Here is a 23,750-nt window from a genome sequence, read left to right on the forward strand (position 1 = left end):
GACCTATCCGAAACGCCGATAGGGATTAAGTGAACCCATCAGGACGCTGATGGGGTATATAAGTTACCTACTTGGGATGCCAGTAAGGTATTTTGTGAAATCCTTTGAATTATGCGTTGCCGTTAAAATGTTATACGTATTTCAATTATTTGAATTATACTTAATTATACTTTTTTTTTTTTAAAGTGAAACTGTTAATGTATTTTTGTTAATAGATCTCCTTTTTGAAAATATTGATATCTTTCAATCATGATTATTTTTAGGATTATGATGATCATTTACTGAGTAGCCAAACTCATCAAATTATGGTAAACATTTTTTCAGGATAACAACGGTTTCATTTTGAGTGCTCGTCAAGATCAACCTTGAAAGATATTGTAGTTGTGCTTAAATTTTCTTTTGTTACCTTGTAAGAATTCGCCACTGTAAATTTTTCCTATCAAGAGATGTATATATGTTTTGACTGTCACATCTCAAGAATATTAGTATAGTAAATTCTTGGGGCGTGACAGAAGCTGTTGTTAGGATTCTCATATATCTTAAGTTGTAACCCGGTAGAGGTGTTTAGTTGAAACTGAATGGTCACACTAATATTATTAGTTATTCTGATGCTTACTAGGGAGGTAGTCCAATTGACAAGAGGTCCACTACCGGCTATTGTACATTGGTCAGATGAAACTTAGTTACTTGAAAAAGCAATAAACAAAATTTAATTTTTTGATCCAGTGTAAAGGCTGAATACAGAGCTATGGCTTCAACTACAATTGAATTGATGTAGCTAAAATACCTACTTCGAGATATGGGTTCCCAGCGGTCAATCAAATGAAGATGTTATGTGATAATCACGCAGCTATGCATATAACCTCCAATCTAATTTTTCATGAAAGAACTAAACACATATAATTTGATTGTCACTTTGTAAGAGAAAAGGTCCAATAAAAAATTATTCGTACTCCTTATGTTCGAAGTAAAGACCAACTTGCAGACATGTTTACCAAAGTTATTGCAAAGACAAAGTTTTATCAGACACTATCCAAGTTGGGCAATATTGATATCTATGCACCAACTTGATGGGGAGTGTAGAAAGTTATAAAAACCATATATTGAGTTTATTATCTTGTATATTGAGTGTCCTATTTTGTGCGATTATTATTGTAATGATGTTTGTTTCCTAAAAGGCAAAAATTGTAACTCTATATATCTTTGGTAAACTAGGGTAATCCCTATGAATGAGATACTGGTTTATCCTTTGTGGATGTAGGCACTATTACCGAATAACGTATATATCTTATAGATCTTTCTCTCTCATCACTATTTTTTTTATTGCAAATTCTACAATGCTCCCTCAGGAGCATAGTATACTTCTACTCCTCAGTTAGGTGACCAATTTGGGAGGATTTTTTTAATATGAAATTTTGGTAACCACCTTAGAATTAGCAGATGACTATTCTCAAAAAACAAAATTTTAAAGTTGAGTTTTGTAACGCTTAGATCTAACCCTATAAAAATGGAGGGTTTCTATTCAATCTTGAGACATTATTTTTTTAAAGTGATTAGAGGGTGTAGTTAGAATTTTTTTGTTTTGTTTTATTGAGATTAGTTTATTTGTTGAAGAGGTTACATCCCAAAAATTGGGGTCCTTGGTGCAGTGTATCACGCGGGAGTAAGCGAACAATATACTCCCAAGGGAGTAGACAAACAATATACTCCCAAGGAAGTAGGGTACCTTTTGGTTTCAACATAACCTCTTTTCCTTTCTAGATGTATGGCATGTTGTGGTGGGACTATATTGTGGACTCGCTCATTAGGTAAATGATCCTCGAACTATTGGATCTAAAATGTTGCAATCCACTTTAAAATCGCAAGATGAATATTTTTCTGAAGAGAGAGAGAGGAGGGAGAGGGGCATGTTTTGGGCACATATAGAATATATTTAATTTATTTAGAGAGAGAGATTCTCTTTTTTTTTTTTTTTTTGAGACACATAAAATGCATATAATTTATTTTTGGGTGAGGTTTGTATTAGGTTTCAACCTTATACTATTGAATTAAGGTGCGACTCAAAATTATGCAGAAAATATATTGTTGTCCCTAATTATGAAGTTTAAAGTTCCAGAAATGATGAAAATCAGATAGATCTATAAACACTTGAAAATCTTAAAATTGGACTGTTCAGATAATATATTAGAACATAAATCATTTTTAGTATTAAAAATCCCCTTTTTTATCATGTCAATAAATTTCGAGGTCGAGATAGATGATTTGAGAATTTCAACATAATAACAACCCATGCTAATGGAGTTTTTTGGTGTACCTTACTCATAAAGTATAAGGTCGAGACATTATATAAGTTCTCTCCCTTATTTTTTAAAATTTGAAGCAGTTACGTGTCACAACTTTAGAATCTCATAAGCACTCGAAGATGTGGTTTTTACTCAAGTACAAGTTGGAGATTCGATTGACCATACAACATTGACTACAAAACCGGATGGTACGGCGTGCTTGTCATCTCAAGTACACGTTGGAGATTCGATTGCAACACATACCAAGCCTTTAAGAAAATAAATAATTAAAAAATGGTTGGTATATGTGGCCGCAATTATTTACTACCATATGAAGTGAAATCCGATAGCGTGCGTGGGTTATATTTGTAAGATTGTCACTAAAAAGACTCAAATTGTTTTTAAAAAATTGTCGGATTTCGTTATTAGCCCGAGCCATCCAATTTAATATCCAATTTAATATCTAATGAGTATGAGTAATTATGACCACATTATCATAAATATAAATGATTTTATTGTATAAATGATCCAATACAACAATTGCATAGTAGTATAATGCAACTATACATCTAAAAAACCACATTTTTGGCATTTTTATGACCCTAAATTTTACACACATATTCTCTTCATCCTCGTAATCAATTCTATGAAATTTTTTTTTTCAATTTGCACCCTTGATATGGTCAAAATTAGTAACCATCCAACAATGAACCTCGACCATTCATTTGGTGAATTTCAAGATCTAGAATGAAAACTTTTTAGAGTATTTTTTCAAAATTTTCCTTTTTATGATTGTTCTTCAGAATGAAAAGAGTGTATATTTAAAAATTCGTGTCAAACAAATGTCTCTAATATAGTTTTTGAAAATGGTTGCATTATATTACTATACAACCATTGCATGAAATCATTCTCTTTTATTCTAACATATTAACAAAGAAAAGGCTAATATAAGTGCGAGGCTCTAAACAATCAAATTAGAGCCTACTTCACTTCAAAAATTTTATTTGAAGAGGTTGTTTTGATGCCCAAATATCCTAAAATTGATCATCTCGAAATCAAGATGCATGGACATGAGAAAAAAATGGATTTAAAGTTTTGAAAATAGGTGCATCTTGTAATGCATTTTTGGCCCATCAATTTTCAAGATTTTCAAGTTTTAATGGATCTGCTCAATCTACACTATCTTTGAATCTTTAAATTTCATAATAAAAATGAAAATATATTTGAAGGCTATACCAAAGATTTCGTATTGAAACCACATTTCTCAATACTATTTGAAGGTGTGCTTTATTTTGATTGTTGAGAGCTTCGGTTCCATACAATCTGCACCCAAATTATTAAGATTAATTAAAACAATAAAGCCACAATAATATTCGCATAATTTGAGAGGGTATACCATGATTTTTTAGGATCATCTCCATCACTCGTTGTCTACAATGGTTGACATCAGATGTATTATTGTGTGGAATGATAAATATACTATGCTTCCGAAGGAGCATACTATGCATTTACTCACTCGAGCAAAACACTTAGTTGGAATTCTTTTTTTTGAAATTTTGGATCCATCTAATTATAACGAGATGGTTATTTTCAAATATTTAAAATATTTGGATTTTGAGTTCTTGAACATCTTGATCATTCCCTTCAAAAATTAAAAAGTTCGGGTGGAATCTTATGATTCCATTCTTTTTAGGTACAGAGAGAGTGAGAGTTAGCTCTTTTTTTCTTTGAGGTTGGTTGCGGGGTTCTAGAGATCACGTCCTCAAATTTGGGATTTAAAAGATACTCTTAGGTACGTTTTACTAGACGGAGCAAATGGATACTATACTCCCACATGAGTAGAAAATCTTTTGGCATATGATTTTTCTTCCGAAAGGTCAACAACATGATAGATCGCGCTCCCAACGATGAGTTGCTAAGGATATTTATGTATTTTTAATAAAAATCAGCGGCATTGGGTTGGAATGATAGCACCTCACAAGTTAGGTAAATAAACCCATTAGTTTTAGTTTTGCCAAGTTCAAAATTAGTATTTAATTGCTACTGGATGATGATTTTTTGCAGAACCTCCAAAGTATTTTTAGTTTACGATTTTTCTTGTATCTTTAAGTTCTTTAAAAAAAGGGAAAAGTTTATATAGAGCCGAGGCTCTAAACAGTCAAATTAGAACCTACCTCAAAAATTTCAGTAGGAGAGGTTGTTGTGATGCCCAAATATCCTCAAAATGACCATCTCGACATCAAGATGCGTGGATATGGGATAAAAAAATGGATTTCAAGTTTTTGGAAATAATGTATTTTGCAACGTATTTTTTAACCGTCAATTTTAAAAATTTTCAAGTTTTCATAGATATATCGATCTACACTATTTTTGAAGCTTTAAGCTTTATAAATAACGATAAAAATATATTTTAAGGCTATCACAAAGATTTTCAACATTGAAACTATATTTCTTGACATTATGAAGGTGGGCTCTAATTTATTTGTTTAGAGCCTAGGCTCTATACAAACCGCACCCTTAAAAAATTTCAAAGATATTACATTTAAAAGAATCAAAGTTCGGTCATATCTTTTCAATTCAAAGTTCGAGCCCAAATATATAGCACAACCGAAGAAATTGAAAAGTAATACAGATGTAAGATACAAGTTGGAACAAAGTGATCGGTCAAACAACACATTTAAGTTTGGGTGTGGTTTCTACAAGGTGGTAACCTTAAACAATCCAATTAAGGCGCACCTCCAAATTTTATCATAACATATAATTTTGATATAAATTGTTTTTAGGATTATTGAAAATCTATTTTCGCATCTAATTATAAAATTTTAAACTCTAAAAATGTTTAAAATCAAGTAGATCTACGAACATATGAAAATCTTGAAACTGGACGGTCTAGATAATGTGTTGTAAGATGCACTATTTTTGGAACTTATTTTTTTTTTTTATATTCATTAATCTCGATGTCGAGATGATCAATTAGCGGGTTTTTCAACACTACAAAAACCTTTTTCGATGGATTTTTGAGGCGCAACTCTAATTCTACATTTTACGGTTCCAACCTTACATAAACTTTTTCGTTTAAGTTTTCATAAATGGAGAATAAATTATCATCTTTTAATGAAAACATTCGGTGAATAAGTACAAATTGTAAATATGTGCGAAATATTTGCCAAATTCTTATGCACCCTTCAGACGTCCCCGTGTTGTGGATGATTTAACATCCAATATCTAGAATTGGAGAGTAATTTTGGCAAAGTTAAAGAAAGGAGCTCCTTAATTAATGAAAAGAACTCTTAAAAAAATAAAAATAAAATAAACATTTCATTTTAGGAAAAATCCATTCTACATGGTAAGATTAAGTGTATGTATATATTACTACAATAACCTTTATAATTTTTATATAAAAAAATATAATATAATATAATATGTCGGGTTTGGGGTGGGTCCATCTAGATCCAGACACGACCTACTGGGTCCAACTCTTTGACCCATACCCGAACCCGCACCAGGTCGGGTAGTCATGTTTCAGGTCGGGTAGTCATGTTTCAGGTCGGGTCCGGGTAAATTCCAACCCTATTAGGGCACTTTGTAATAGAGATCTACAACAATATGTAAGAAAAATAAATTCCTTATCTAAATTGAGAACCACCAAGTTTGGATAAATTTCTCATCTAAATTAATGACTTCTTACCTAAATTGATCAAAACAATTTAATTTTATACCCATATTTAATAATTACATATTTTATGAAACTAAGCTCCTCAAAAAGGTTGAAATCCAATAGCTAGAAGTGTGTTGTTTTAGTTCAATAAAAACTTCTCGTCTTGAATCTACTAGTTAATAGCAAATTTTACATTTAATGATTAAGGATAAGTGTGAAGCTAAAAAGAAAACAAACAAAAAAACGAGAAGGAACCTTAAAAAAAAAAATCTTGGAAAGAAGGAGGCTTAGCTGGACTTGAGATCCAATTCCAAAAACCAGCCACACGTGGCACTCTAAGGACCATTGATTTGCCCATTTTGTTTCTGTAGGGTATGTGTTTGTCCTGTTTCATCCCATGCTGGCCTCGTGTAGAGCACACGCCCCACTGCGAAGTCAAGATTTGATGCAACGGCCCACAATTCTCCATAAAATATTCAATACATCGCAGCCGTCAATTTTCATTCCCCAAAAGTACAATTCGATCCCACGTCTCGAACCCTAAACCAAATGGGCGGTCTAGATCTTGTAGATGTGGACCCATCTCAGACAACGAGAGATGACCCTCTATCTTGGCCGTTGATTTAAATAAAGGGCAGCTGGAGAGTGAGCCTATATATTAATAGAGGGCGTATGACCAAAGCGTACAAAGCAAGTACCTCTTGAGAGTACTTGTAAAGAGATATTCTTAATTGAGGAAATGGGTCTCAGGCTCTCTGAACCAAAGCTCTGTGTTTTAGTATTCTTCTTAGCTTTCTCTTCGTTCTTGGTCCAAACCCTAGGTTCCGGAGAATGCGAACGTGAGACCGGTGATTGTTACAACAAAACGTCGGCTCTGCGTTTGAAACTAGTGGCGATAGCCGCGATTTTGATAAGCAGCATGATCGGTGTTTGTTTGCCATTGATAACACGATCGTTGCCTGCTCTGAATCCTGATCGGGATGCCTTTTATGTTGTCAAGGCCTTTGCGGCGGGGGTCATACTTGCTACAGGATACATGCATGTTCTCCCTGATTCCTTTAATAATCTGACCTCCAGCTGTCTGCCGGAAAATCCTTGGCAAAAGTTTCCTTTCACCACGTTCATCGCCATGCTCTCGGCTGTGTTTACACTCATGGTGGAGTCTTTCGCTACCAGTTTCTATCGCCGGATGAATGACAAAAAGAAAGGGATCGTTAATCCACTTGGCACCGACACTGAGATGAGCCCTATAGGCCATAGTCATGGTCATGGCTTTGAGCACAAGGATGGCCCTGCAACTGCCATGCTTCGGTATCGAGTCATTGCTCAGGTTGGTCTTCCTTTCAATATTTCATGTTTGACGCCTACCTCTTAATGGTTTCCTACATGAATATGGTTATTTATAAGTTATTATCGAGCCAACTTAGAATCTCAACTCGAATTCGAGATCGTCTGGAGGAGTTGCTAAAAGATTAAATTAAATTATCCTCGTAGTATTAAATCCGTATCACTATTTTTCACCGCCGAATCCGACTGGGAATACTACCGAGTCCAAGCCCGAGTCACACATTGAAGTACTCCATGTAATAAATTTTTTTTGGGTTCAATGGGGGAGAGGGCCTCTACGTGGAGCGCTAACCAATTAAGCAATGAAGATGGAGGGGAAAAGATGAGAAACCTGGTAACACACGACACGCCAGGAATGAAAGCTTTTGACAATGATCCGCATGGCACATTGGACGCTTACATGCAAGAGTGCATGTGGAGAGTCGTTAGCACACTATTATTTATCCCAATTTAAGCATTCACACCAATATTTGACACCCTTATTTTCATTACTACCGGTTCCCATCTGAATTTCAAAGTTAGACATGTCTCGACTAGAATAGTACTAAGATGAGTGACCACTTTGTATACATAGAGGCCAGTCATCTCGATTGATTCATTAAAAAATAAAGGAAAAAAAGAATTCTTCTTTTTTTCTCCAAATAATCACTTTAAGGTAGAGGCCTGTTATCCTCATTGATTTACAAAAAAATAGGGAAAAAAAATCTTTTTCCCAAATAATCACTTAATTGTCATTATGTATGTATGTATGAAGTTATCGACAGATGTTGCACATTTCTTTGTTATGTTTACGTTTGGTAGGTATATAAAGGTAAAGTATAGAATGAGACTATTTATATTTGGTGTAAGGTAGTTACAATTCATCTTGACCATTGGATGTGAAATTGGGTGGTATGTATTTATTCTATTGACCAAGATCAAAATTCAATAGAAAATTTCTCAAACTTTTTGAGACATTCAAGCTAACAAATTTCATACCGAATGGTTATATGTAATTGAGACCTCCTTTTAATAGAGGTAACTAGTCTCATTGTATAAAATCCCATATATAAATAGGAGAGGGGGATTTCTTGAAATATATCGGTCCTTATAATATTGTGGTAAAAGGAAAAATTTTGGGGAGGGCAGGCCACAACAGCATCCACTCAAATCTGGCAAACTCAATCTCTTGCTATTGGGGAAAACGATCATGAAATTTGGATAATAATCGAAAGAAAATGGGGGGAACATGGGGTATGCTTTGAAAAAGAAAATAATGTCGAATCAAGCACCTAAGATATAGTATATTGCCTCATCAACATTATAAACAAAATGAGATAGTAAAGGACTAGATCTTGTCAGTCATAAAATAAACAGCCTATATCTAGCCAGTCAAATTTTGAAGTTTTTTTTTTTTTTTCTCTTTTTTCTTCTGTGAAATATTTCATTGACTTCTTCATCAGGCCAAGGAGGGTGTTTATTCCAACTTGGGGCAAAATAAATAACTCAGGCCCCCTTAAATGGCGCAGGCGGACCACTACATAGTGGTCTGCCCAAGGACTGACGAGGTATTCTCTCATAGTAAGATCTTTCATTCGCTTAGGGCAAAGGAGGGTGTCTATTCCAAGTTTGGGGCAAAATAAATACCCCAGAGGCCCCTTAAATGGCGTAGGCGGACCACTACATAGTGGTCTGCCCAGCGACTGATGAGATTTTTTCCCATAATAAAATCTTTTATTTGCTTAGCCATGACTAGGTCATTAGTAATTATCAATATTTCAGGAAATTTATCAAAGCACGTATGAGAGATATATGTAATTTCTGAAAAATATTTATTCATATTATTTGAGTTAATTTAGGAATGGGATTGTATACTACAAGGCTCTTTATCTTTCATATAAAGAGGTCAGAATTATGGAAAATTATAGATGCCCTGAAATTCAACTTTTTAAACATCACACCGCCAAAAAATTTTGTATTCCATCCTAAATTCCAATACTGTTTTTTCTTATATTTATCCCCAAGACAAAAAGTAAATGATTTAAGAAAAAATTTCCCAAAACAAATTTTTTTTTTTGGAACTACGAGTTAAGCAAATAACATGCTTGCAATCATGATTGAAATTTAAAGACAAAAGACACATGACCATGAGTACAGGTCGGTGAGTTAGAATATTTAAAAGGGATTGTATATAATGAGACCATTTACCTTCGGTACAAGATCGTAACCATTAATCTTAACCATTGGATGTGAAATTGGATGGCTGCATGTATTAATCTTAACCATGGGATGTGAAATTGGATGACTGCATTTATTCGATTGACCAAATTCAAACTTCAAAATGCATATTTTGATCATTTCTTTAATATTTTTTCTATAATTGAATTGCACACGGGTTTATGCTGATTTCATAAAATGCCATGGTATGTTGTTCAGGTATTAGAATTGGGGATCGTGGTCCATTCGGTGGTGATTGGGCTGTCATTGGGAGCCTCTATGAATCCTTGCACCATAAGGCCCTTGGTGGCTGCCCTTTGCTTCCATCAACTCTTTGAAGGAATGGGTCTTGGTGGTTCCATACTCCAGGCAAAATCCTCTCTCTCTCTCTCTCTCTCTCTCTCTCTCTCAGGCATCCATGTCATGTATTTTAGTAGGATAGGGGTTGGGGTGGAAACGGTTGCCCCAAACCTGACCCGGTTTAAGGCCCAAGTGGATCTGAACAATGACTGGACTTGGCACTTTGGGTCAGGCATTAGATTTGAATCTGGGTTGGTTCAACAGCGAACCGTACCTGAATTTCGTTTCTACAAAAATGTGGTCTGGTCTTGATCTGGTCAACTTAGATCCCAACCTGGACTGGATCTCCTAGTGTCATGGATGGACTTGGAATCGAACCCAAACTAAGTTGTATTCGTACCATAGTTAGCAAGTTGCGGAATAACAATATATCAGCAAATTAGAACATCGGTAATAAATTGATTTTGTGTCAAAAAATATTGGAAAAAAGAACAGGTAAAAAATACTGCTTCCAAAAATGACTTAAGTTAGAGAACCGTGAATATTTCGGACTTGACAAAAAAAATAAAATAAATGGAATGAAAAAAAAGTCCAAAAAAAAATAAACACAATGAAAATGAAAAAATCAGATATGTAAACATAAAATATTATAAAATTATGAGTTATAATTATTATATTGATACATTAAAACTATTCAACTATAACTTCTATGTCCTTACCTAGTATCTCTAGAGTCATACTGGACAAATTTTAGTCTAAGCTTATGATAAATACCATAACGATGCTACCAAATCAGTCAGAAAGCTAAAAGTTACAGGCAAGGTTTGACTAGTTAAGAAAGCATAACTATTATAGCGCTACATCTCCGATCACTTAACTAACTAAATAAAAAAAAAAGAAATAGAGGAGCTTAAATGAAGGAAATGACGAACTAGAGAGACGTAATAAGAGCATATAGGTCTTAGACAGAGAGATTCAATTCAAATAAAAGAAAGCAGCTGATAAGAAACATAAAGAAAATAAGAAAAAGATAAAAATAGACCATTTACTTTTGGTATAAGACGGTTAGAATCACTCTGATCTGTCGGATTTCAAATCCGGTGGTTATGATTATATTATTGGCTAAGTTCAAAGTTCTTCAAAAAAATTTATCGAAGTTTTTGACACACTCCAAGTTATCCAATTCGAAATTGGACGGCTAAAGGTGGTTGTTACCTCCCTGTAACCAAAATAAATAATCTCAGAGTATACAATCTCAATAAAATAAAACATTGTGTATAGTGTGCTCCCATGCACTTACTCCTTCACATAAAGATCTACGAAGTATTTTCTGCATCTAAATTTTTTGGGATCCCATTTAGAGGCACTAGATGGGTATTTCCAAACAAAGAAGAGTGCATATACTTTGCCCCAATGGGAGCACTATATTGTACAGTTCCTCCCTCAGTTAAAATACCTAATATGAGACCATTGAATCCATCTAAGAATAAATAAATAACTATTTTTAAAAAGAATTGGATTTTGAGTTCTTCGATACTAGATCTTACCGTCTAAAAATTGGATGCTTTGTTCAATATTGTGACATAATTTTTTGCCTGGCACATTGAGAGTAGGATTTGAAAGAAAGGATTTTCTTTGAGGTTAGTCTAGAGGATGATGAGTCTACATATTAAAAATCTTGGGGTCCTAATAAATACATAGTATGCACTCGCTGGAGCACGAAATCTTTTGGTAAATTTAATTAAGAGTCTTTAAACATTATCTATGGTCTCCATTCTATGTTATATTTTATTCAGGCACATACAAAATGGTTTCATTTGTTTATATATTGGAAAATTGTTTCATCTGGGCTGGACCACATTTCTACGATATGCGGTTCTAATGTATAAAGCATCAATTTGAAACATGGATGCAAATAGGTGGTCTATCTAAAATAATTGAAACTAACGGTTCAAATATTTTCTTCATAAAATTATTATTTTTATTTCTTAAATTATTATGTCATTAGCTTGTCATGTCATCACGGATGCCCATGACCAAAACGAGCCCTACCTTTAAAAAAATCACTACTCAGATCTCGTACGGGAGCATTTCTTCTATTTATTCCCTTCGCTAAAACCTAAGTTAGATCTAACTTCTTCGGCGACAATAACAGTAACAATAACAACAACAATAACAATAATGATAATGATAATAATAAATTTCACCTGAAATCTTAGGAATTCGTTGATAGTTGGAATAGATTTGTAGACTGGATTTGCTTATACATTTTAAAGTCTTTCTATATGTCTCTTTTCTATTCATTCAATGTCATAAGGTTAAAATTAGGAAATATTTGTTGTTTTCCCGATGTTTTCAAATATTTTCAATAAAACCTTCTAGGAGAATTTTTCAAATTTATTTTGTTTGTGTATGAAAGATTAACATCCTAAGAATGTCTATTTCTTGTAGAGTCATACCTAAGTTTTTAAGAGCTCGATATATATATATATATATATATATATATATATATATATATATATATATATTATGGGTGCAGTTGGCATACAGACGCCTCCGTAGGTGTAGAGGTATGATGCCCTTCAAATTTTCTCATGGTATATAATTTCGATGTAAAATATTATTAGGATTATCTCAAAATCTATTTTTATATCTAATTATAAAATTTAAAATTTCAAAAATGGTTAAAATCAAGTAGATCTATAAAAATATGAAAATCTTGAAAATAAACAGTGTAGATAATATGTTGTAAAATGTACTATTTTTGAGACTTAAAATCTTTTTATTTTCCATAGTCATACATCTCGATGTCGAGATGATCAATCAAAGGGTTTTTCAACATTAAAACAATCTTTTCCGATGGATTTTTTAGGTGCATCCGTAACTCTACATTATAAGGTTGCAACTTTATATAAACTTATATATATATATATATATATAGGGTTTGTCTAGAAATAACAACCCCTCAAAATACAAAGGTTCAAGTTAGAAGGGGTTGTGATCGGTGTATTTATCAAAACAATCATTTTTTTTAATTAAAAAATAATTTAAATAGATAACTTTACCATTAAGCAATGACAACTTTGAAATTTTCACAAAAGTACAATGGTATTTTGGAAGTTATTGTCCTGAAACTTTATTTGTAAAGTGTTTTTTGTCTTTTAGTTAAAATTTCAAATTTACCCCTTATGAAGATGAAAAAAATTCCCATTGTCTTGCGGTAATATTTACAAATTTGCCCCATTAGAATAACTTTTTTTATAAAATAGACAACAAAATTAATAAATCCGCCTTTCACTACTCTCTCTATCTGGAACTTTTGTAATTTGAAAGGCTGTGAAGTTTAGTACTCTTGGGTGGATCCCAAATTTCAAATTACACAGTTCTTCCTATAATAGCTCTTTCACATGAGGGTGTATGACAGTATGCTGTAGGGGAGCATTTTATGAGGTAAACATTAAAGTTTATATTCTCAATGGTTTCTTTGTTGCATCAAAATTTTCTTCGACATACATTTATGCATATATATTTACCAGCAACAATATTATGGTACTTAAATGTGATGGAAAATTGGATTTCAGGCTGAGTACAAGATCTTGACTAAGTCTATCATGGTGTTCTTCTTCTCAGTAACAACTCCTTTTGGAATAGCATTGGGGATTTTTTTGTCAAATGTGTATAGTGAAAGCAGCCCAACAGCTCTCATTGTTGTGGGAGTGTTAAATGCAACTTCAGCTGGGCTTCTTAACTACATGGCCTTGGTGGATCTCTTGGCTACTGATTTCATGGGGTCAAGGTTTCAAAATAGTCCCAAGCTACAAGCCATGGCTTATGCTTCAGTTTTGCTAGGGGCTGGCGGTATGTCTCTCATGGCTAAATGGGCTTAGGCCCATTCAAGGGGAATTTATGCTTGTCTTAGTTTTCTTTTGCATTTCCTTTTAATCGTTAGTTTCAATTTTCGTTACCTGTAGTTGGTGTGATGATGTAAAAAGTTTTCTTTATCAATAATGTTATTTTTATGGGCCAAATTACCAAAAAAAAGAAAAAGAAAAGAAAACTTGATCACGTTCGTGTGAGGAGCAACTAGCAGTTGGGATGAGAAGATTTTTTTTTTTCTGGGTAAGACCTAACCATTTCATCAAATAGTTTAGGAGTTAGTTTTTTTTTCAAAGTGTTGGTGAAGGTGCTTGTAGGGTGGTGTTAGTGGGAACGCCGGAGCTCAATATTACAATCCATCTTATTTAAAATTCCAGGAAAGAGGTCATAAAACATACATAGTTTTAGGACAAAATAATCTCCTTAATATTTAAAATTTTATAAGGCATAGTTTTATAATAAGAAAAAAAGTTTATATAAGGTATCAACCTTATAACTAATTGGGGAAAAGTATTATGATGCCAAAAAACACACTAATTAATCATCTCAATCTCAAGATAGATAGACGTGAACAAAAAGGATTTCAAGTCTTGAAAATAATGCATCTTATAAGATATTATCGCGACCGTCCATTTCTTAGAGTCTGTTGGATCTACATTATTTTTTAAGCTTAACATTTCCTAGATAGATATGAAAATCGATTTGCAGACTATCATGGGAATTTTTGGCGCGTTAATCATATCTTTTGACATCATTTTGGGGCGAGGCCTACTTTGATTGTTTAAGGTGCCAACATCATACGAACCTCACCTGTTACATTAAATACGTCTACAAAAGTGCGAATACAGTTTTTTTAAGGCCGAGTTTACTATAAGGTGGCATCCTAAAACTGTAAAAGTAAGGACCACCTCTAGATTTTACTTGGAGATATGGTTTTTGGTTTCAGAAACCTGCTTGAAAATCTATTTTTCTCCCTGACTATGCGATTTAGTCGAGGCAATCGAGTTGATCATCTGGAGCGAATACATCTGGATCGGAAGTAAAAGCACTAGCGAGTGGAATTATTGTATTGCTTTACTCGATTTTTTTATTTCTTTATTTTATTTATTTTTAAGTTGTTGGGATGGGTAAGTTTGCTTTGCTTTTGGATGTTTGTTGATGAGCCCATTCGCTTTACTTTTTGGAAGACTTCTCCTGCACCAGTAACAGCTATTTGGATGGGAAGATATAGTCTTTTGGAAAGATTTTAAGTCTTTTAGAAAGGTTGGTCATTACAAGAGATAAACTTTCATTCTTTTGTAGTAGGGATGATCCTTTGGTGGGGGAATAAAAGGAAAACGAACCACGTAATGGTGGGAGGAAGTTTTTACATTGAATGAAAAGAAACCAGCAGCTTGTTAGAGAGCGAGAAAGCCTTGTTGTAGAGTGTTTTAATTCTTGTGGGGCTTGGAAGAGATCTCAGATCTCAGATTCTTAGGTTGATTTTTTATTCTTTTTGATTTGTTATTATTATTTTTTTCTCTTTAAAATGCGGCTGTACTTGTTGAGTATTGGCTTTTGGTAAGTGTCCATTGTGCTTGATTATGTGGAGTGAACATATTGAGCTTGGAAACAGAAGCACCAGTGTGAGGAATTGTTGTATTTCTTTATTTGATTTTTAAATTTATTTATTCTTTATTTTTTTAAAAGTAGTTGTGATGGGTCCGTTTGCTTTGCTTTTGGATTTGTTGGAGTCCATTTGATATCTTTTTGGACGACTTATCCTTAACTAGTAAGAACTATTTGAATGGGAACAGTCTTTTTGGAAAGATTTAAGTCTTTTGGAAAGATTAAGTCTTAGAAAGGATGGTCATTACCAGAGATGAACTTTACGTTTTCTTAGTAGGGATGATCCTTTGGTGGGGAATAAAAGGCAAATGAACCATGTAATAGGTGAGGAAGTTTTGATGTTGAATGAAAAGAAACCAGTAGCATGCCCTCATTCCTCTCTTTCTCCCTCTGCCCCCAACTCTCTCATACCTTGACCTCTCTCTCTCTACCCCAAACTCTCTAGAGAATGTGGTTGGTTCATTTCAGTCAAGTTTGTCAGAATCTTACCGGAAAATCGATTTCCCCCTAAAGCCAGGACCTTGATTTATCGACCAAAACTGGTTGGAACTTGGCATGAGATTTTGTTTACCAACATATCAATATGTTCTAAGTAAGAATCGGGATCACAGACTGGAAATTTATAGCCTAGTAAAACAATTGAATTAGCCACAAAAGCAACATGATACTTGGAAGATCCAATAGAACTCGGTGCATATTTGTGATTGTTTTAGCACCTCACAAACAGACACACATGATCGAGTAACATAAGAACAAACTCGTTCAGCAAAAAGAACAAGATTGAGCAACAGACTCAATCTTACAACAATGGACAAAAAAAAACTAAATCTGGCTCTTATACTATGTGAAAAGTTTGAGATTTCTCTAAAGAGACTCGGTGTTCATTCATCAGTATTAAAATATAAGGTTGTCTTATATAAACGAATACAGATGACAAAAATAAAAATAAATCATAGACATACATATTATACCCATACTTACCATAAAATGCAATATATTGCATCTACCTTTCCCCTTAATACTGATTATAATATATACCTTTCATATTACCCCCGGTAGACAATATATACTTTGCTTCCGCCAGAGAGAGAGAGAGAGAGAGAGAGAGAGAGAGGCACACTGAAGTTTCACTTACTCATTCACTGAGAAATCCCTTGGAGAGAAGAGAGAGCCAATTACTCAAACCTCATGAACCCTATGGACCGCAAGAAGTGACCTCTTCACACTCTAGCTCCTCCATGGTGTCACAGAGTGGCCTGCCTCTTGTCTCAGGCAACAACAAAGAGGACATTCCACAGCAAATAATCACCAACCCAAACACCTCCGAATGACCAAAATGCATTCTCTTCTCCCCAAAACCACAAGCAATGGGCTAAAAGCCCCAGCAAACAAAATGGCCTGCCTAAGCAAAGAAAGAGCTGAGTTTCTCACACTGGTTGGGAACAACTCTAAACAATATAGCAGCAAAATGTTAGAGGCTGTGCAACAACTAAAGAAGGCCACAATCTCTGCCCCCATTTGCGACCCATTCTTAATGTCCCCCTTTCTCTCAACAGAAACCAACACATCCCACATTCTCTCTCTAGGCAAGGACAAACCCCCCTTTCTCTCTCTAGACAAGAATACACACAAGATGCTCAAGACCCCACTAACCATAGATAATGTGATCACAGCACACCTCCTATTAAGCCTAGAGATTAGGAAGAATGAGAGAAGGGCTGAGGGAAATTCAGCCAAGGCATTAAAAGTGACACTTAGATGGAGATTGAAGTCTAAATTTCCAGCCCCAAGTGGCATTCCATAGTACACAAGCCCCGCCCCAAAACCAACAACCATTGTAACCAACAACCTTCTAAAAGCCCACCTTTTTTCCCACAGTGTTTTCATGGCTGAATAAACATTCACATTCCATGCCTCCTCTTCTATGCTAAGTGCCTCTTATGTTAAAATCAAGGCTTTTTCCATTGAGCCTAGCCATTGATCTCAAAACCTTGAGAGCCTCCTCTTTTCTTCCTCTCACTAGAAGCCACCTTGGTGATTCTTTAACAAAAAAATGCACCAAGATTGAGTAGAAAAATGTGGGGAGAGAGACCATCAAGTATAGGACCCTCGAATGAGAGTTTTGAGTGAAGTAGGCCATGGTGGGTAGAGAGAGGAAGCCAATTGTGAAGCAAAAGAAGCCAATTATGCCAACCTCTCCCCTCCACCGTCTGCCCACCAGCTCTGTGGAGAGGACGAGGGCACTGGTGCCAACGGTGGCACGGGCGAAGCCCCCTATGAATCGAAATGAGGAGTAGATCCATATGTTTGGAGAGAGAGAGGTGAAGAGGCCGGTTAGAGACATCATGAGGCATGTAATGTGAAGCATCCTCTTGCGACCTAGAGTTGTGTCTGCCAGCGTTGCTAAGACAAGGCCACCTGCACCATGTTCATAGACAACTTTTAACGATTGATCAAGAGAGAGGGACTGGGGATCATCTATTTCTTCATTGTTCATTTACCCATGGATTATAGATGTGGGCTTTGCAAGTAGTGAGGTGCTCTTTGTCTTTGCCACTTAGATGCACAAAAATTATTAATCAGCTCATTATTCCTTAAGTGCCGAAAAAAGGTTTAATTTTGTGGGAGATCATTCATGCGGCTCTTCTATGGGAGGTTTGGTTGGAAAGAATAATCGGACTTTGAAAAGGTGAATTCTGAGTTAATTCAAGTAATGGATAAGATTGTTCACAATGTATGGTCATGGTTTTCCAATATAAAATAAGGTTTTGGGGTGTCTAAGATGGATATCATTCTTAATATGCATAATTCGTTTCTACAATCTTTGGCAAAGACAAGACCTAAAGGTAGATGGACACCATCAGCAAATGGATGTGTTAAGCTTAGCTATAATGGAAGTTCTTTGGGAATCCAAAGCCTACTGGATTTAGAGGAGTGATTAGGGATTCCATGGGTGTGGAGATTTTCTATTAGTTTGGACCGTATGGTGTAGCGCCAGACAATAATGTTGAGATATTGGCGGTGTTACAAGGCCTAAAGCTATTGAGAGATCAGTGTACTAATTTTGATTGGATGGTGAAAGGTGATTCCTTAAATGTGATTAATTGGTGCACAGGGTAGGGTAGGTCTACATGAAGCTCGAGAAGTTTTTGGATAGAAGCCTTAGATACTTGTTGCCACTAAGTAATAGTCTTTAACCATGTTTATAGGGGGCATGTTGGTACGTGTGTGTGGCCATGGGGCTTTTAAACATGCAATATTTCTCTCTCTCATAATTTAATACTTATCACTAAAATAAGAAGGCTTCTTAGAGAGTGAAAATGCTCTTATCTAACGGTAATAAAGTAACCACCCACTTTTCAGGATTACAGGGCCACGTTTCCTTAAAGATTTCAGGAGGAAGCCGAACGTTGGAGAACGACTTCCTCCATCCCTCTTTAAGAAGGGTTTCATGGCCATAGAGAGGTACATAGAAATTTACAGAGTTCTCACAGTTATGATAAAAGGCTGATCTTTGCGATCGTCAGTCTCACTACACTGCCCCTAATCCTGAGAGTGGGTCCATCTCTTCTTTCAAGTTTTTAAACATTGGTATCATAGCAGGTTGTGGAAGCGTGGTGGGCTCATAACCTACAGGTCCCATTTTTTTTTGGTATTTTATATCTTATTTTTTCTTGAGTTTAATTTACGGTAACTTTTATATTGTGCTTTGTCATTCACGTATATCTTGCTGTAAATTTTTCTAACCTTAAATTTAACAGTTTGAATTTTTTTATGAATTTTTTTCTCTTAATTTACTGCTCTTCATTTGTGATTCAGTGCTTGCTTTTTACTGGTATTGTTGGTTCTGGAATATTTTCTCTCCGTAAATTATTTACCCATACTCTTTCTAGATTGCGTTTGGCTTACGTGATCGTAGCGTACTCGGTTAAGTCCTATGTTTAATCTTTTGTAGAGAAAAGTTAAAGAGATAGAGACGCTAGAAGAATCATCAAAAGAATAGGAACATAGAGAAAATAAGTTTAAGGCTGTTGCATAAGAGTTATATTGACTTAGCATATGCCTCAATATTAGGTTCTCTGTCTAAGCCTCAATATTAGGTTCTCTCTCTAGAGTAGACTCTCTATCTTGTGCTAAGACATAGTCACATATTTATGAAAATTATTCTAATGGAAGATTTGGTATAAAAGTAGTCATTGTCTTACTTTATTAAATTTTTTGTTGCACCACAGTAGTGCGAATATAAACTGTTTGAGAAAATTTTTCTTTGAAGTTGCAGCTCACTGACAGTCGGCAAACATATTGATTTAGCTAGCAGACAATATTTTCTTAAATACAATTAAATTTGTTTTTGAACTTTTAGGTATTATCTAAAAATTTAAAATATCATCTAGGCTAGTCATGTCAGAATTATCTAAACTTGAAAAACTCAATGAGACCAATTTTTGTATGTGGAAAAGAAAAATTGGATATATTCTTTTCTATGATAGGGTAGATTATGTCCTAGAAATAGAACCATGAGTTTTAGAACCTAATGCCAATGGTTAAGCTAGAAGGCGACTTGAAAAATGGTTATAAAATAATAAAGTAGCTAGGACTAGTATACTGAGCTTTATGGAAGATGATTTAATTAGAGTTTTTGAGGATCACACCACCGCTCAAAGTACGATGGGTGCCATATATGAAAAGTATGAGACCACTTCTGCGACCCATGTGCAATTGTTGTTAGAAAAATACAATTCTTGTAGAATGAAAGAATCAGATTAAGTGACTGAACATGTCAATAAAATGACAGTGCTCACAAAGGACCTTGCTGCAACCTTGAATCCGGTCCTCGATCGCATGCAAGTGTCCATTGTTCTTAACAGTCTCCTTCCATCTTGGGTGTCTGTTGTAGTTGCATTGAACCATTTTGTACAAGGGATAACCTTATTAAATCTTCCCCTGCATCTCAGTATTGAAGATGATAGAAGAATGATGAAGAAGTCAAATGAGCTCCATTTTGCACAAAGTTTTTCTAAATTTGTTTTTTATACTTTTTTATAGGTGCTTGAGGGTGAACAATATATAAAAACCAAATATATTGATGCATGTGAAAAGTATAAAAGCCGAAGATATTACCCCGATTTGATATATAAAAAGTAAAAATAAAATTAAAATAGTTAGACTTGCTCTCACTTTATCCAAATGTTTTTTCTTTTAATGTGATATGAAGTGTCAAATTCGTTTGACCAGCCATGGATGAGCAATGATTTCGAAATCTCATTCATTTAACAAAAATTACCATATCATTAACGAAAACATTAATAAATGGTAGAAATCAGCTGATCTTCAGATCTCCTAATTTATGAAATTTCTGTTTAAACCAAATATAGCTTTCTAAAATCCCCATAATTCTGGACTAGTTAACCAAAAACAGTATTTTCTATTACCATGTACTCAATTTATGCCTTGGAGATTTCATGATTAGAAATCTCCGATTCTAATTGCAGGCTCCACTTGCCAAATGCCTCCCAAAAGCATGTAATAACTACTCTTTTTTTCCAAAAAGTATCTTTCATTTTCTTGAAAAAAAAATACAATATTTCAAGATAGATTTGGTTTTTACGCATTAGATGATGCAATATATGAGCGAGATCTCCAGTCCATTTTAGATAGACGGTGGATGCGTCCAAGGACATAGTCCAATGACCACGTCCCCATTTACCAAAGGCTATTCCTTGTTCCTTCTAAGTAGGGGTAGCAATGGACCCAACCCGACCTCGGGTCCAGGTATAAGTCCAAAATTTGGGCCCAAAAAGTTGGGTTCGAGTCCAAAACCTGGACCCGAATACTATTTACATATGGGTCTAGATCTAGGTCCAACCGGACCTGACGCGAAAATTATGAGTGTACAGGGGTATTCATAAATGTTGTCAATATGTTTATTTTTTAGTGTTTTCTAGTTATTACGTAAAATAGTAAGGTATATATGGTCATTCATAAATGTTGTGCAATACTGTAAATGTTGTCAATAATATAGGTATACGATAGTAAAAAAAGGCAAAAATAAAGAAGAAACCATAGTCAAAGCCCACGTGTCTCGCATAAACATTAGGGTGGCAATGGATCCAACGGGTAGACCCCACCTCAAGTTCGAGTATGGGTCCAAATTTTGGACCTAAAAGGTCAGGTCCGAGCCCAAAACCTGGACCCGAATACTATTTGATTCCGGGTCCAAGTTTGTCGAGACCCAACCCATTTGCCACCCCTACTTCTAAGATTCCCTTGAGAAAACGGCAACACCTTTGATGTGACTATTAGTATGTCCAAACATGCCTTTAGGATAAATTATCACTAAAAAAAAACAATCACCTCTAAAGCTTGTTTTGGTGGTCAATTCAATTTACTACTTACCCTGAAATTGATCATCTCGATCTTGAGATAGATGTATGGATATGAAAGATACAATCAATTTTAGATGTATATCTAAAATTTCCAGAGTCTTAAAAGATACAATCAATTTGCACCATTTTTAAACTTTAAATTTCATATTGAGGGATAAAAGCAAGGGAAAAGTAAACAGTTGTTTTTTATGTTGAGGACTCACCGATTGACCATCTCGTCTTCAAGACGTTGGATATAAGAAAAAAGAAGAAGAAAGATTTTAAGTCTTGAAAATAGTGTATCTTGTAACGCATTATATGGACCACTCATTTGTAAGATTTATTTTTAAGTGTTTTATAAATTTGCACCAATTTTGGATCTTTAAATTTCATAATTATGGGTGGAAATGAATTTTTAGATCAACATAAAAATCAATGCAAAAACTACATTTTCCAATAGGAAAAAGTTTATATAAGTGTGAGGCTCTAAACAATCAAATTAGGGCGCACCTTAAAAATTTCACTAGAAGTGGTTGTTTTGATGCCCAAATGTCATCAAATTGATCATCTCGACCTCAAGATACATGGACAAGGGAAACAAATGGATTTTAAGTTTTGGAAATAGTACATCTTGTAATGCATTTTTGGACCGTCAATTTTCAAGTTTTCATAGATCTGCTCGATCTACACTATTTTTTAAGCTTTAAAATTTATAATTAGAGATGAAAATATATTTTAAAGCTATCACAAAGATTTCCAGTATTACCATATTTCTCGACATTATTTGAAAGTGCGCTTTACTTTGATTGTTTAGAGCCTTAGCTTTATACAAACCACACCCTTTCCAATATGGTTCGAAGGAGTATCTTACTTTGACTGTTCAAGGTGCGCACCTTATACAAACCTCACATAAAAATAAATTCAAGGCAATCATAAAATTTTCAACACAGGCCACACCTTTAAGAAATATTTGGAATAGTGCTGATCTAGAATGAAATTGGCCGATCCGGGTCAGGTATTGGTTGGAAGAATCTAGTTCACGGTTGGAACTGAGAATTGACTTGTTCTCACATTTTTTAATGGGTGTGGTTTCTATAAGGTTGTAACCTTAAACAATCCAATTAAGGCGCACCTAAAAAATTTATCATAACATGTAATTTTAGTATAAATAATTATTTGGATTATCTAAAAAATATATTTTCATATCTAATAGTAAAATTTTAAACTCAAAAAATGGTTGAAATCAAGTAGATTTATAGACATATGAAAATTTTGAAAATGGACGGTCTAGATAATGTGTTCCAAGATGCACTATTTATGGGACTCAAAATCTTTTTTTTTCCCCATATTCATACATGTCATTGTCGAGATGATTAATTAGAGGGTTTTTTAATATTAAAACAATATTTTTTGATAGATTTTTGAGGTGCATATGTAGTTCTCTTGCAACCTTTTGTTAACTTTTTCCTTTTTAAAATTTTTCCAATTTTTTCTTTTTGTGTACATTATGATTTATTTCTTGTTGGTTGATTCACTCGACCGGATTACTGCCAATCCATATCGATGATCTGCTGATGCAAACTGATTTCCCAACCCTTCACCTAACAGATTTGGGTTTAAAGGTTTTTTGATTGCTGAAGGCTAGTGAGGTTTAGGCTATTGGATTGCATTCAAATATTTGAATATTTTATTATTAAAGTTTTAAGTGATTCATCAATAATTTAATAACCAAAGAGAAAATACATATTTGAGAGGTTAAAATCCTATCATCAAAGTTCAAAATAAAGGCCTCAAGTCTATATGGATCCGGTTTCTATGCGGCCAAGCCCACATATGTAGAAATGTACGTTTTTTATATAAATCTATTTTTATGATGGACTTTAAAATTTAAGTTTGAAAGATATGTAATCTCTAACATGAAGATCATGAATATAAAAAAATAAAATAAAATTTAAATATTAAAAAAAAATAATTTTGATAAAAAAACATTTAGACGGTTAGTTTCCATTGTTTCTAGATGAAACACCTACTTGTATCCATCTCTAAGATAGATGCTATCTACTTTCTAGATTGTAGAAGTGCGGTTTAGTCGGCATTTAGCAATTTCCCAATCTATAT

General features: G+C 34.3%; 2 protein-coding genes across 2 annotated transcripts in view; one reads left to right on the forward strand and one right to left on the reverse strand.

The window, feature by feature from the left end:
- The first annotated feature begins 6,596 nt into the window (after positions 1–6,596).
- LOC18443192 (fe(2+) transport protein 1) lies at positions 6,597–13,840 on the forward strand. The gene is made up of 3 exons (XM_006853384.4): positions 6,597–7,270; positions 9,703–9,852; positions 13,365–13,840. Exons 1-3 carry the CDS (start codon positions 6,680–6,682, stop codon positions 13,668–13,670), a joined length of 1,047 nt encoding a protein of 348 aa, XP_006853446.1. The 5' UTR covers positions 6,597–6,679; the 3' UTR covers positions 13,671–13,840.
- Positions 13,841–17,010: 3,170 nt separating this feature from the next.
- LOC18443195 (organic cation/carnitine transporter 2) overlaps positions 17,011–23,750 on the reverse strand; it is an 84,177-nt gene continuing 77,437 nt past the window's right edge. Inside the window, exon 2 of the mRNA XM_088857702.1 lies at positions 17,011–17,685. Within this exon, the coding sequence (XP_088713828.1) occupies positions 17,195–17,685 (491 nt within the window). The 3' untranslated portion in view covers positions 17,011–17,194. The remainder of the gene's footprint in view (positions 17,686–23,750) is intronic.

This window comes from Amborella trichopoda, chromosome 2 (genome assembly GCF_054954075.1).
Source record: "Amborella trichopoda isolate Santa Cruz 75 chromosome 2, AtrichopodaSantaCruz75HAP2 v2.0, whole genome shotgun sequence".
NCBI classification, from domain to species: Eukaryota; Viridiplantae; Streptophyta; class Magnoliopsida; order Amborellales; family Amborellaceae; genus Amborella; species Amborella trichopoda.